Below are 15,819 nucleotides of genomic sequence, written 5' to 3'. Positions count from 1 at the left end.
AAAAGAAGAAATTAACACAACTAATCGAAATATCCATACCCAATACAACAAATATACAAAAGAAAACAGGAGAAAAAATTGAAAAATACATCCAACTGGCTGAGGAAGTCAAAGACATGTGGCATCAGGATAAAGTTGACATCATACCAATTATAGTATCAACTACAGGAGTCATACCACACAATATCCACCAGTACATCAATGCAATACAGCTACATCCAAACACATATATACAACTACAGAAATCCGTAATTATTGATACATGTTCAATTACCCGAAAGTTCCTAAATGCAATATAACACATACCGTACAGTTAATAGGAAGTGACGCTTGATCAAGGTCCGCGTCAATTTCCATTCTCAACCAGACTTAACGTCTGAGAAAGTAAAGAAATAATAATAGTAATAATAATAATATAATGGAAAAATATCAATGATGACATGACAGTGGCAGGTCTAAAAAGAATGTTTGCAAAATGGATATTTTCTGATATAGTGAGTCCTGGGGAAAGGAAATTTAAGGAGATTGCAGAAGCTAAAAATACTGGGAAATGGGGGTGACAAGTGCATACAGGGCCTATGGTAGTCATTATTGTTGTTTCAGTAGATATGTCATTAACTGTCTTTTTAAACTGGAGATGTTATTCAGTTCTTTAATACGATGAGGGAGGTTATTCCAGAGTTGGGTTCTGCTACTGAGATGGACTTCAAGAAAGTGGCTAATGATTCAGAGGCACAGAAAGGATTTTGCTCTGATGGGAACAGATGTTTCTGCCATGTTGTTCAAAGGAGAGCCTTAAGGTCAAGGAGAGATATGAGTGACAGTGTACATTGATAAGACTGTAGAAAAGACAGAGGGTATGGCAATCTGTGCACTTGTCTGCATGCAACCAGGATAGCTGTGAAATGTGACTAAAGAGTTAAACATCACAGATGTAATGAACACAGGCATTCATATTTAGTTTCATCCACCATGAGCTCTCATGAGAAAGACCTTGCAGGATAAAATCACTGTAATCAGTGATTGGAAGTATAAATGCTTGTAAAAGTTTCTTTTGCAGGTGAAGAGGGAAGAACTTTTTTATATTTTTGTTGGACATGGAGAGATGCTGATGCCTTCTTGCACATTGCAGTTATGTGCCGAGTCCAATTTAGATTTTCGTCTAGTGCTACTCCCAGACTATTTGCTGAGGGAGACAAGTTGATACTTGCCCCGTTTAGGATTAAAGATGGTAAGGATTCCCAACATTTCATACTAATGAGCATAGAATGACTGACCAGTACCACGTGGATTTTGGAGGGGATGAGCTTCAACAGTCTATACTCTGCCCATTTTGATAAAGCGCGCAGGTTGGTATTGAGGTTCTCGATAGCAGTCTTCATCTTTGTCAGTATTGCACTTAGACACAATTGGAAGTCGTTTGGCTGTACACAAACTGATGACACATCATTGACAGACAATCAAAAGAAAAAAATCAAAGAATGGAAACTCCAGGTTGGAATATTATAGGACCTAATACTGAACCCTGGGGAACATGTGATACTATCTGCCTCCATTGTGACTTCATGGTGCTGGACATGACACAGCGTGGTGAGACATTAGGTATGAACAAAATCAGTGCACTGCACTTGCCAAGAAATTCAGACTGTTAAGTTTAGCAAGTAAGTCTGAGAAGCATGTGATAGTTGCCTCTTGTGCATTCATGGCAAGCTTGAGGCCATCTCATACCTTTATTAAGGCAGATAATGTGCTGCAATGTTTGCAGAAACCTGATTAGCATTCTTCTAGTAGACTGTTCGTAGTTAAATAGTTTATTAGCTGGTCATGGACTTGTGGACTAAATATTCTAAGGCCTTGACAGCACAGAAAGAATGCAAATAGGTCGTTAATGAGAGGGTGCTGTGGAATGTCTTTTTTAGGCGGTGGCTTAACTAGGCCCAGTTTCCAGATCTCAGGGAAAATACTTGTGGTTAAGTAGTGGTTGAAGATACCTGTTACAGTGGGCAAGTAGCGGGTCATAATAACGTTCATTATTTGGATTGTGGTGCCATCATGTCAAGTAGATGCTTATCTGATAGGTATGATGGCTTTTTTGATGGTATTGCAAGTAACTTGCTTTAGGTGGAATTTTTTGTGGCCACAGTCATTTACCTTCATAAAGTAATCAATGAGTCTCTGTTCTGTTTGTGGTTCAACTGTAGTTGTAGGTGACACGAAGTACTGGTTCAGTTCTTCAGCTGGGACAGTGGGATCATCGGCAGCTTTTACCTTTACCAAGACCATGCAGGTTTTTCCATAGGACACGTGGCCTATTTCTGTTGTTGCTTAATGTATGGACATGCCTGAGTGTAGCATTTCTTGTGGCTTGACTGACTCTGTTCTGCTTCTGCTTGTAAGCAGTATGATTTTCAAGCATAGGGCATAGTTTGTATGCCCAATGTGCAGCATCTCTGAGGTGTTTGAGCCATTTTAGTTCTTCAGTTAGCCAAGGTGCAGGTGTCCTCCTTACTTTTCCAGTGTTTAGGGGAGCATATTTGTCATATAGTTAAGTAAGCTTGTTAGTAAATCCATAAAGTTTTTCATTAATGTCCAAGGAGGGAACAGGACACATCCCCCAAATTATTGGCAATAATTTTGCCAAAAAAACAGAAGTGTATCACCTGCTACAAATGGCTGTAAACCATGGGCCAATGTCATTTTTGTCAGTTCTCAAATATATTTAAAATGAAAAAATACTCATGAGATATACAAGCCGTTGGTGATTATAGAAGTATAGGGAAGATTCACAGCTGATACTTGTTATGATTTTGCTTCAGAAATCACAAGAGCACTTAATGCTACATTGGAAAATGTAATGACACGACTTCTGTAATGTTGTCTGTCTCTCAAATGTTCCAGATTGAACACATATGTACTCTTTGCCTTATGGCTTTGTCAGAAACTAAAAGACAGATTGATTATGTTTGGAATTTACATTTTCAGACACTATTGTAGTCCAATAAAAGCCATAACATCATTAGTCTCCATGTTGGTCTATTGAATTGTGGAATATCTGTCTCTGTGCAATGGCTGTTTCATTACAAACGGCACCTATGACTCCATGGAGGAACAATTATAGCTTACTTGCATGACAAATTTAAATGTTCATTGACTCTGTACTTATGTTTCAATTTAATACACCAGTGAGCCAAAACATTGTGACCACTGCCCACCACGAGTTTGAATGCCCCCTGGTGATATTGCGAGCACATGCTACAGTAAGGAAAGGATGTAAGCAGAAGAGAGAGAAATTGGTACTAATGATAGTGAAGATATGAGCAGCAAATGCAGAAACCTGTCGTTGTAAGCGGTTTTGACAAAGGGCCCATTGTTATTGCCCTACGGCTGGAAATGAGAATCTCTAAAATGGTGAAGCTGGTTGCTTGGCATACTGCTGTCATGAGCACCTATGGAAAGTGATTGAAGTATGGTGAAACAACAAGTAGGCCATCTGCTATTGAACGACATGTGTCTTCACCAAATGTAGAGGTCAAAGGATCACCCATTGTGTAATCCAGGAGAGGCAGCAATCTGTGGCAGATCTGATGACAGAGTACAATGATGGTGCAGACACAAGTGTTTCAGAGCACACTGTTCAAATGTCATTGTTAAACACGGAACACCACATCACACAGCCCCTACGTTATACTGTATAGATCCAATGACATAATCAGTTATGATTGCAGTGGGCATAGCATCACTGAGGTTTTACCGTGGATCAATAAAAACGTATCGCCTGTTGAATGAATCGCACTTCTTGTTACACCAGGTCAATTGTTGGGTCCTTAACACGGCGTTATCCAGGCGAATGGCTGCATGAAACTTGCACCACACCACAGATGCAGGTCGTTAAGGGCAGAATTATGCTATGGAGTGCAGTGAGTTGGGTGTCCATGGGATCTGTGGCGGTAATCAGAGACAGCATGACAGTGTTGAACTATGTGAACATTATTGCAGACTATCTGCATGCTTGAAGTCTCCTACGCCAATAAAATCTTCCAGCAGGATAAATTTCCATGTTGCAAGATCAGAATTGTGCTAGAGTCGTTTGAGGGGCATTATAGTGAACTCAAATTGATGTTTTGGCCAGCAGGTGGGCCTGATCTGTACCCAAAGGAACATACGTCAGGTGCCAGCTGTGTGCTTATAAACCACCATCCCATAATTTGTAGGAATTTTTTGACTTGTGCATAGACATCTGGTGCCACATACTTCTGGAATCCTGTCGAGGACTTGGTAGAATCCATGCCAAGCAGAATCTCTGTTTTACTGTGTTTGAAAAGTGGAGCAACATGCTATTAAACACATGGTCATAATTTTTTGGCTCATCAGTGTAGGTGCTTAAAGCAATTTGGAAAACATAGTTATGTTTATCTTGTTAACAACAGCAATATGTGGTAATATCTTATGAATCTCATGTAGATCTCAGTTCAAGACACTTTGGATGACTAGATGACTAGTGAAATGCCACACATTTTGCATGAAGTATTACATTACACTGTGTTTGGCCAGCAGTAATATTTGATATTGCCACACTTATATTTGTGAAACCAAGTCACTGTTTTGTGAAATTGCAGGGATAGGATCTATGTGTTGTGATTTTAAATCAAAGAGGTACTTGAATATGTTATTCAGATCTAGATTCCAAGCAGCTTCTCTTAGTCAGAGGCACTTGACACTGGTGGCTGTAAAATTCTGCTGAACCAGTTATGTGGCATTATCTCATACATGGTTCAGTCTGTAGCATGTCTGATAAATGAACAGGCTATGGGAAAATTGGTTATCTGATGTAGGCCCTACTGTGTAAAAGGCATGGTGTTTGTGGCAGATAATTATTACTGGTCATTGTCTAGCTGCATTATAGTGCCAGAATTATTTATTTCACTGGTCTTCTGGGAAGTAATATACACTCCTGGAAATTGAAATAAGAACACCGTGAATTCATTGTCCCAGGAAGGGGAAACTTTATTGACACATTCCTGGGGTCAGATACATCACATGATCACACTGACAGAACCACAGGCACATAGACACAGGCAACAGAGCATGCACAATGTCGGCACTAGTACAGTGTATATCCACCTTTCGCAGCAATGCAGGCTGCTATTCTCCCATGGAGACGATCGTAGAGATGCTGGATGTAGTCCTGTGGAACGGCTTGCCATGCCATTTCCACCTGGCGCCTCAGTTGGACCAGCGTTCGTGCTGGACGTGCAGACCGCGTGAGACGACGCTTCATCCAGTCCCAAACATGCTCAATGGGGGACAGATCCGGAGATCTTGCTGGCCAGGGTAGTTGACTTACACCTTCTAGAGCACGTTGGGTGGCACGGGATACATGCGGACGTGCATTGTCCTGTTGGAACAGCAAGTTCCCTTGCTGGTCTAGGAATGGTAGAACGATGGGTTCGATGACGGTTTGGATGTACCGTGCACTATTCAGTGTCCCCTCGACGATCACCAGTGGTGTACGGCCAGTGTAGGAGATTGCTCCCCACACCATGATGCCGGGTGTTGGCCCTGTGTGCCTCGGTCGTATGCAGTCCTGATTGTGGCGCTCACCTGCACGGCGCCAAACACGCATACGACCATCATTGGCACCAAGGCAGAAGCGACTCTCATCGCTGAAGACGACACGTCTCCATTCGTCCCTCCATTCACGCCTGTCGCGACACCACTGGAGTCGGGCTGCACGATGTTGGGGCGTGAGCGGAAGACGGCCTAACGGTGTGCGGGACCGTAGCCCAGCTTCATGGAGACGGTTGCGAATGGTCCTCGCCGATACCCCAGGAGCAACAGTGTCCCTAATTTGCTGGGAAGTGGCGGTGCGGTCCCCTACGGCACTGCGTAGGATCCTACGGTCTTGGCGTGCATCCGTGCGTCGCTGCGGTCCGGTCCCAGGTCGACGGGCACGTGCACCTTCCGCCGACCACTGGTGACAACATCGATGTACTGTGGAGACCTCACGCCCCACGCGTTGAGCAATTTGGCGGTACGTCCACCCGGCCTCCCGCATGCCCACTATACGCCCTCGCTCAAAGTCCGTCAACTGCACATACGGTTCACGTCCACGCTGTCGCGGCATGCTACCAGTGTTAAAGACTGCGATGGAGCTCCGTATGCCACGGCAAACTGGCTGACACTGACGGCGGCGGTGCACAAATGCTGCGCAGCTAGCGCCATTCGACGGCCAACACCGCGGTTCCTGGTGTGTCCGCTGTGCCGTGCGTGTGATCATTGCTTGTACAGCCCTCTTGCTGTGTCCAGAGCAAGTATGGTGGGTCTGACACACCGGTGTCAATGTGTTCTTTTTTCCATTTCCAGGAGTGTAGTAAGAGAGAGTCACAGGCTGCCCAAAATGTTCAAGGATTTTTCCCATGTCAGCAGAGGTCTCATTCTGTATGTACTTTCTGTTCAAAAGACACCTATTAAATATACAGGGTGTCCATAAAGTCCTTTTACAACTTCAAAATTTTATTACAACGGCAGTTGTTGAAATATTTTAACAACATTTCTTTTATTGTAATCAGTGTTTATAAAAATTTTTTTGACAGTGTTTAATAGACCTCTATATGGATGCCTTTAGTTGCATGAAGCACATCAAAACGGTACTCAATTTCTTGCCATGTTCACTGTAGCATAGCGTCATTAATGGGGTCAATGGCATTATGAATCCTTTGCTTCAAGTCAGCAATGTCCCGTATCTGTGTTTGATACATGATATCTTCTACATACCCCCCCGTAAAAAAAAGTCAAAGGGTGTGATATCTGGTGAACAAGGAATTGCCCATCCCTCTCAATCCATCTGCTTGGAAATGTTTCATTGAGGAACCGATAAACATGCAGTCCCCAATGTGGTGGTGCACCATCTTGCTGGAATTTTCCAGTGGTGCTACATATTTGGTCAGAAGGTTGAGGTAAACATCTACAGTAATTGTTGACCCGTTGAAGAAAAATGGACCAATTATTCGGTTTCACACGATTCCACACCACACATTCACTTTTGGACTATCCTGGTGAAGCTCCCTAGTCACATGGGGGGTGTTCAGATCCCCCGACTCGCACATTGCGTCTGTTTAATTTCACAGAAACATGAAAAGTTGCCTTGTCACTGAAACAAACTCTTGAGGAATGCTTTATCCTCCGAAAGGTGTTCCAGCGTGTTGAGTGCAATCTCTGTCTTTTTTGGCTTGTCATTTGGCTCAATTATCTGTAATAGTTGCACTTTGTAAGCATACAACTGTAAGTTCTTCTGGAGGACCTTATGCACAGTTGAACGTGGTAGTTGCAACTGTCTGGCAGCAGTGGGGATTGACTTCGTAGGTGAACGAGTGAAGACGTTTAAAACACAATCTATGTTTTCCTCAGATGTTCTTGGTCACCCACTCCACCCTTTATCCAACACTGTCCCTATCTCCATAAATTTTTTGTCATGTGCGGATTGAAGGGTTCAATGGTGGATCTCTTCCATACTTCGTTCTGAAGTTTCGTTGAGTCTGAACATCCGATTTTGTCTCAATAAACCAGGACTCACATTGTGCCTTCTCTTGAGGAGTTGCAATTTCATAGAGGTTGAGTTCCTTCCATTAACAGAGTATCTGAAACACGAAATTTTAGTATATATAAAAACTTTAGTAAACAGTGATTACAATAAAAGAAATTTTGTTAAAATATTTCAACAACTGCCGTTGTAATAAAATTTTGAAGTTGTAAAGGGACTTTATGGACACCCTGTTTATGAGGGTTGCCACTTAATGAATTATCCTGTGAATGCTATACAGCAATTGGAAACCAGTGCTTAACAGCACCTGGACACCAATACTTTACAGGCTTGTATTGGGGCAGTTTGGCAAGTAATATACAAATATATGCCACGCGTGCTTTGATTCCATACCATGATGTATATAGGGGATGTGATTGTATTACTCTAAATGTCAATTTTTTTATTTGTATCACAGTGCTCATTCTTAAATTCATTACTTTTATGAATGTGTTTACAGATTATCATTTTTTGTATCATACACTGTTTTTCACTGTCCAGTTTGTTTATAATGCATACTTTTATGAGAGAAAATTGTGTGGCTATTCTATAAACACAATATGGAGGATTGGCTTGCCTACAGAATATGTACGAGGGCAGTTCAATAAGTAATGCAACACATTTTTTTTCTGAAACAGGGGTTGTTTTATTCAGCATTGAAATACACCAGGTTATTCCCCAATCTTTTAGCTACACAACACTATTTTTCAACGTAATCTCCATTCAATGCTACGGCCTTACGCCACCTTGAAATGAGGGCCTGTATGCCTGCACGGTACCATTCCACTGGTCGATGTCAGAGCCAACGTCGTACTGCATCAATAACTTCTTCATCATCCGCGTAGTGCCTCCCACGGATTGCGTCCTTCATTGGGCCAAATATATTGAAATCCGACGGTGCGAGATCGGGGCTGTAGGGTGCATGAGGAAGAACAGTCCACTGAAGTTTTGTGAGCTCCTCTCGGGTGCGAAGACTTGTGTGAGGTCTTGCGTTGTCATGAAGAAGGAGAAGTTCGTTCAGATTTTTGTGCCTACGAACACGCTGAAGTCGTTTCTTCAATTTCTGAAGAGTAGCACAATACACTTCAGAGTTGATCGTTTGACCATGGGGAAGGACATCGAACAGAATAACCCCTTCAGCGTCCCAGAAGACTGTAACCATGACTTTACCAGCTGAGGGTATGGCTTTAAACTTTTTCTTGGTAGGGGAGTGGGTGTGGCGCCACTCCATTGATTGCCGTTTTGTTTCAGGTTCGAAGTGATGAACCCATGTTTCATCGCCTGTAACAATCTGTGACAAGAAATTGTCACCCTCAGCCACATGACGAGCAAGCAATTCCTCACAGATGGTTCTCCTTTGCTCTTTATGGTGTTCGGTTAGACAACGAGGGACCCAGCGGGAACAAACCTTTGAATATCCCAACTGGTGAACAATTGTGACAGCACTACCAACAGAGATGTCAAGTTGAGCACTGAGTTGTTTGATGGTGATCCGTCGATCATGTCGAACGAGTGTGTTCGCACGCTCCACCATTGCAGGAGTCACAGCTGTGCACGGCCGGCCCGCACGCGTGAGATCATTCAGTCTTGCTTGACCTTGCGGCGATGATGACACACGCTTTGCCCAACGACTCACCGTGCTTTTGTCCACTGCCAGATCACCGTAGACATTCTGCAAGCACCTATGAATATCTGAGATGCCCTGGTTTTCCGCCAAAAGAAACTCGATCACTGCCCGTTGTTTGCAACGCACGTCCGTTACAGACGCCATTTTAACAGCTCCGTACAGCGCTGCCGCCTGTCGGAAGTCAATGAAACTATATGAGACGAAGCGGGAATGTTTGAAAATATTCCGCTAGAAATTTCCGGTTTTTTCAACCAAAATTGGCCGAGAAAAAAAATGTGTTGCATTACTTATTGAACTGCCCTCGTATTTGACTTTGATGAGAAAATTATGCAGTGCAGTGAAATATTTCATGTAGTCTGAAGGAGGATTAAAATTTTGAGGTTAATTGTTCGCTGCCTTTAGGTTTGTATTATCTAAAGTAACATTTCAGATCAGTTTAGTTTTTGCTTAGTGTGTAATTCAGTTAATAAGAGAGGCATAAGTGAAACAATCCTTTTATAAATAAGAGGACAAGATTTAATTTCATGTGTATAGCAAACTGTTCATGAACCATAAAGTTTGCAAAATAGGTTTACATTATTGCTGTGCCAGCTGTCAGCAGTGTTCATCTCCTTGTGATGATGTGTGGAAATTGGTTTTGGGGGGTGGAATGCTAAGAGTAATTAATTCAGTTTGTCACATTATCAGCTTCTAGCACTTTAATGTCTTTCAGGCAGTTCTGTGTTTGTTGTTGTTATATCGTGAGCAAAGGGCTCACAACAGCAAGTTAAAAATTAGGGTCCAGGTCAACCATTTAAATCAATGGAATTTTGTTTTAGGTATGTTGCTTAATGATGCACAATAAGAAGTTAAATGTTGACTTAAACTGTATTTTAGGTTTGTTTGTGCAGCTTTTTAAAGTAATTACATTGTGTCTGTTTCTATTAAATGGACAAAGTAGCAGTCATGTTACCGGTGATGAATAAATGAAGTTCAGCATAAAGCAGTTTTTCAGAATGTGTCCCCCCCCCCCCCCCCTTTTGTTTACCAGTTTCGAAATGGCTCCTTTATTTCCAACAGTTAAGAAATGAACTGCTGAATTCAATGTGGTTGTACTTTTATTGAAGATAATCCATGTGAAAGTGTCTCAAAATTGCAACCACAGATGAAAAAATTGGGCATGTGCAAGGTTGGTTGATCAGCAGGGAACAGACATGAAACAGCCCATGCCATAGGCATTTCAGATGCCAGAGTGCTGCACATTTTATGAAATAATTAATGATGAGATAGCTTTGTTTAAAATGAGTGCTGTATTTGTTGAATGCTGACTGAAAACAAACTTGAGGAGGAATGCTTTGACATTTTAAGAAAGAACACAACTGATTTTATGCTCAAATGTGTTACTATGGAGAAAATGTGGATTCATGACTGTCAGATATAGGACGTTGGATGGAAACTGATGGAGAAATCTCTTTCATGTACTGGAACATGTCAAGAGTTTTGCGGGATACAAAAGGTCTTATTGATTACTTTGCAAAGGGTAAAACAATAAGTGGTGGATTTTGCCACCTCTTATCTCATCTATTCCCAGTTCTAAAGAAATTTGTGGTTGGAAAAGTTTTGATGTCAATGAAAAGCCGATAGCAACTGCAAATGTGTATTTTGCAAACTTTTTCGGAATCACAATTCAGGTGTGGAATCTACTCACTGGAAAAGAATTTGTGCAAAGTTCACGTACTGAAATGGGCATATATTGAAAGTGAGTAAGTGAGTACTTTTTTCATGATAGTTATTTTGATTCACAATTTGTGCCTTAAATCAGTTTTGTTGAATTGTAGAACCATGCAAGAATATATTTTTCATAAAATTTTTTTTAAAGATATAGTCTGAGAAGTTTTCACAGCTCTCTTGTAAAGAAAGAGTTGTTTGGGGGAAGTCCTGGATTTTTATATATCTGTTACTTTTTTGTTGTTGTGCATTGTTCATTATAAACATGGGCAACCCCTTTTTTTTGTTTCAGAGAAATCCAAAGATGGAACTCAGCAAGACTGATCTTCTCAAACTTCTTAGTTATTTAGAAGGCGAACTTCAAGCACGAGATATTGTCATCGCTACCTTGAAGGTACTAATTTACAGTGTCATAGCTATGTGAAATATTGCATGCAGTTTAATACTATGTATTGCAAAACATACTGTTTTGAAATTATCTCTCTAACATTAATATGGGATGTGGTTTTTAAAAAAAATTGTTGTTGGCCTATATATGTTGAAATAAACAATTTTACATTTCAAGTTCTACATATCTAATAGTTTAACATGTTATTGCTTGAAATTTGCTTTATAAGTGTCAAATTGATGTGGTGGACTTGGAACTGGTAATGCTATACACACTCATACATATGTAAGTTTTTGCATTCACTCTAATAGTTTGAGGAACACACAATATTGAATTTTTTGTTTCCTTCAGATAGCTTAATTTTTTTCAGGAAATGGCGAGTTTGAACAGTACATGGGGATGAGGATATCTACTATGTACATTCAAATTCCTTAACACTATAAAAGCACTAATCATCTAAAAATTTGTGAAGGTGCTTCTTGTGAATATCATTAGATAAGTCTCTTATTGATGGTGCTAGCTTGTTATGTAGCTACACTCCTGTGAGTTGAAAACTAATTTGAATGGTGCAGTCTTGTAAATTCTATATTTAGATCATTTCTATTTCTAGTTTCATGCGAATGAATGGCTGGTCCACAAGGTAATGTATTTACATATTTTTGTGGAAATAAGATCTGTTTCAGTATAAAAGGGAAGGTACAGTCAAGATGTTTAGCTCTTGAATGTGCTCTTGACGTGATTCTCAGCTTGTGATTCCTGTAATTGCTCTTCTAGCTTACTTCTGCTGCATGAATATTGAGCACCAGGAGAATTACCCCACAGTTTTATTGTATATTGTAGATTTGACTAAAAAAAGTAATAGTTGTTGTTTACTAACAAACATTTTTAATTTGCTTAACAGAAAGACTACTCTGGGTAGATTGTTACATAACTGTTCTGTGTGGCTGTTCAAAGTCAGTTTGGGATCCAGGTGGATTCTGAGAAGTGTAACAGAGTTGGAATCATTTACTTTTTCATTTAGCTTGTGCAGGAAGAAATACATAGTTTGTCTTCCTGTTGTTTAGGAGAAGCTTGTTATTGTGGAGCCATACGGCAAACTTTTCAAGCATTGCTTTTGTTTTGTTTTTTTTCCTCACCTCCTCCAAGTTGTTATCCACAGTAATTACAGTAGTGTCATCACCATATGTTACAGCCTTATGAGGCAAGAAAGCAGACAGGTCATTCATGTTCACCAGGAAAAGGAAGGGTCTAAGTACTAAACATTGTGGTTCACCTCTAACAAATGGTAGGGCATTTGATTGACAGTTATTTACCGTAATCACATTAGTTCTGCTATTCAAGTATGATTTAATTAAGCCAGTTCATTATTATTGATACCGTAGCACTCAAGCTAATTTATAAATATTCCATGCAGCACAGTATCAAATGCTTTACTTAGATCTAGTAGTAAGGCACAAGTTGAGCAAGTTTCCTCAAAATCGTCAAGAATATCAGTGAAAAGTGTTTCTACTGCATTTACTGTTCATGAACCAGGCCTAAAACCAAAGAGTAAAGAGGAAGACAAGATTGTGAGCCTCAAAATAACTGTGTAGTTGCAATTTAATACGACATTCTATTACTTTGGATATTATAGGTATGAGCAATATTGGATGATAACTATAACTTTCAGTCCTGTTTTTGTCCCATTTCTTATAAATTGGGATAACAGTAGTAACCTTCAGGATCTCGGAAAATTTCCATGTCTGAAAAGTATTATTAACCAGAAAGGTAAGAGGGGCAACAATAATATCAATTGTTTGTTTAAAGATGGTGTGTGAGAAGCTGTAGAGATTTTCACTATAGGTTTGTGATAACTTTGAATACTTTTTGGCAGGTATCCAGTTTCCATTTAAAAGACAAGTTATTTAGGTCAGGTATGTTATTTAGATTACTTCCAGAAGGTCCATCATCTGGTGTAGAGGTAGCAGGAGCTTAGCATTTAGTGCTGTTAACAAAGAATTTATTTAATAATTCTGGCAACATAGGAGTTTTTTGTCTGTTTTTGTGTTTCCATGCTATTTTATTATATTCCAGGCAGTTTTACTTTGTTTCTGGAATTTTCAATGAAAGCACCATTGGCTCTCTGTTTTGCTGTCTGTATTTCTTTGTACCTCTCCTTCAATTCTAGGTTACCAGTTTTAGCCATTTTTAGCCATTTTATGTAGGGCAGTGACAGCGTTTCTCAAGTTACGTAATTCAGTTGTAAACCAGTTGTTCTGCCTTTTTTGTTTTATGCACCATTTGTTTCCACCTTTGTAATTACTTGTGGGCAATAGCTTTGAACTAAGCTTGTTAGTATATTAATAAATAAATAAATTAAAAGTGGTGTTCTTGTCACAAGTATATACTCAATCCCACATAATAATTTTTGCTGTATCTATGGAACAACTTTATAACAATTTCATCTTCTTAATGTGAGTGGGTTGTTTAAGAGGATAGTTTTCACAGTTGACCATCAGCCATAGACTGTGGTGGTCAGATAATAATATATTCCATACTGATATTCAACTTTCATCAAATTGGAGATTGTTATCCAGACGTGCATCTAATCAGGCTGGCTTGTCATTCACGCAGTAAAAGTTGTTGTATCTTAGCAGATTTTGAAAATGGGTGACAGTTGGTGTTTTATTTGTGATGCCAGTATTTACATCACCAATGTATGTTATCTTGTGGTGCCTGTATTTTACTAGCATTATAGTCTCAATTTGATCAGTAAACAGATTCATATTGGAGGTCGGGATGTGATAAATAGAGATAAGCACTAACTTTGGTTTATAAAATAATAATGCAACAGTTTCAAAAAGTTATTCCGTGCAAAAATTGATCAACTTTTTGTGTTACAAAGTCAGTGTTAAAGTTTTTGTTTACAAAAATAGCAACTCCTCCATGTTTACTTTTGCTTCTACAGTACACACCAGTTAATTGAAATCCTTCTGCAATATACAGAGCAGTCTCAGCATGTGTTTGTTTACACAAAAAATCATGGCATGGGTTTGAGTTTAGGAATACATTTATATTGATTGCACATTTAGATGCATAATTAAAGCTCTGTTGTCAGCAATGATAGGTAGAGAGTGTAATGCTTCGGTATTTACAGTTTTGGTTGCACTGGGGTATGATAGTCCATAAAAAAATCTTCACTACAGTTACTCACATACGTGCTTTTGGTGCAGATGAACAAGTGGCTGTTGATGTGACTGTATCTGCAGTGGCTGGTCCACTGCTGTTGTTTTCTGTTGAAATGGCTGCTGCTGATGATTCAGTAATGGGTTTTACACATTGTTCGTACCACTCCAGTTCCCTGACTGTTTGTAGGAGCTTACTTTCAGTTGCTTCACTTATCAACTTTCCAAACATGCATTTTCCTTTAGTATTCAAGTGAAGTCCATGTCTGATAAAACATGCTGTACGCTGACATGTATTGATTTGACATTACTGGACACTTTATATGTTGTGCAGCTTATTAACATATAAAATCATTTTCAATGAGTATCCACTGCAAAATGTTACGTGTCGCTTCTCTCTAAACCATACATTGCAGTTATTTGCTGTTTTGAAGTGTTTAAGAAGCTTTGGGTATTTGATCAATGCACAACATAACTATTAATTTTGTTATATAACTTTAAATAATAAATAGTAAGGTTTCATGTTCGGTCTGTTGACCTAAACATTCACTGTCAATGTGCATACCAAAAGATTTTGGCCGGTAAAAATTTATTGCTTTTTTTCTGTTTTCTTGTAAACCATATTCCATACAGTCAACAGGATTACAGACACTCAATGTACCATTCTTTGTTTAAAAGTTAAGAAATATGAACAATTTGTGCCATTGTGTATGTGACTTAATTTTTAAGTTGTAGTTAATGTTTGTGCAGTCTCTAGCATAACTGTGTAGATACGAAATAATCGGTCAGTATATTCATCATACTATGCTTAGTTACAAAGAGAGGAAGCAAATTTTATGACCCATTTCTGAGTATTGCGTGAGTGTTTGGGATCCCCACCAGGTCAGATTCAAGGAACATGCTGAAACAAATCTGAAGCATGCTACTAGATGTGTTACTGTGTTACCAGTAGATTAGCTCTACACACGAGGGTTTTGGAGATACTTCGTGAATTCAAGTGGGAATCCCTGGAGCGGAGAGAACATTCTTTCTGTAAAACACTATTAAGAAAATTTAGAGGACAAGTAATTGCAGCTGACTGCAGAATGAGTCTACATACTTTTCGTGTAATGCCTGTGAAGACAAGAAAGAGAAATGAGGGCTTTTACTGAGGCAAGATAGTTGTTTTTTCCTCGCTCCATTTTTGATTTTATTAGGAAAGTGGAATAGTAGTGGTACATGGTACCCTCTGCTATACACCATATGGTGGCTTGTGAAATATGCATGTAGGTGTAGATGAGTGTAGTTCACAGGTTAACAATGGGTTTGTAATTTGTATAAGTTGTATTCTTGTTGTAGCTACACTTTTAAAAAT

The 15,819-nt window shown here is 39.6% G+C and overlaps 1 protein-coding gene across 12 annotated transcripts in view; it reads left to right on the top strand.

Moving 5' to 3' along the window:
* The window catches only part of LOC126248961 (CTTNBP2 N-terminal-like protein), a 211,910-nt gene that overhangs the window by 58,427 nt on the left and 137,664 nt on the right, over positions 1-15,819 (top strand). For all 12 annotated transcript variants that reach the window (XM_049950504.1, XM_049950498.1, XM_049950506.1 and 9 more), the window contains one exon: positions 11,206-11,307. In XM_049950504.1, the coding sequence (XP_049806461.1) occupies positions 11,206-11,307 (102 nt within the window). The remainder of the gene's footprint in view (positions 1-11,205; positions 11,308-15,819) is intronic.

This window comes from Schistocerca nitens, chromosome 3 (genome assembly GCF_023898315.1).
Source record: "Schistocerca nitens isolate TAMUIC-IGC-003100 chromosome 3, iqSchNite1.1, whole genome shotgun sequence".
In the NCBI taxonomy this organism is placed as follows: domain Eukaryota; kingdom Metazoa; phylum Arthropoda; class Insecta; order Orthoptera; family Acrididae; genus Schistocerca; species Schistocerca nitens.
Note: the sequence above shows the minus strand (reverse complement) of the source record. Positions and strands in the feature narration are given on the sequence as shown.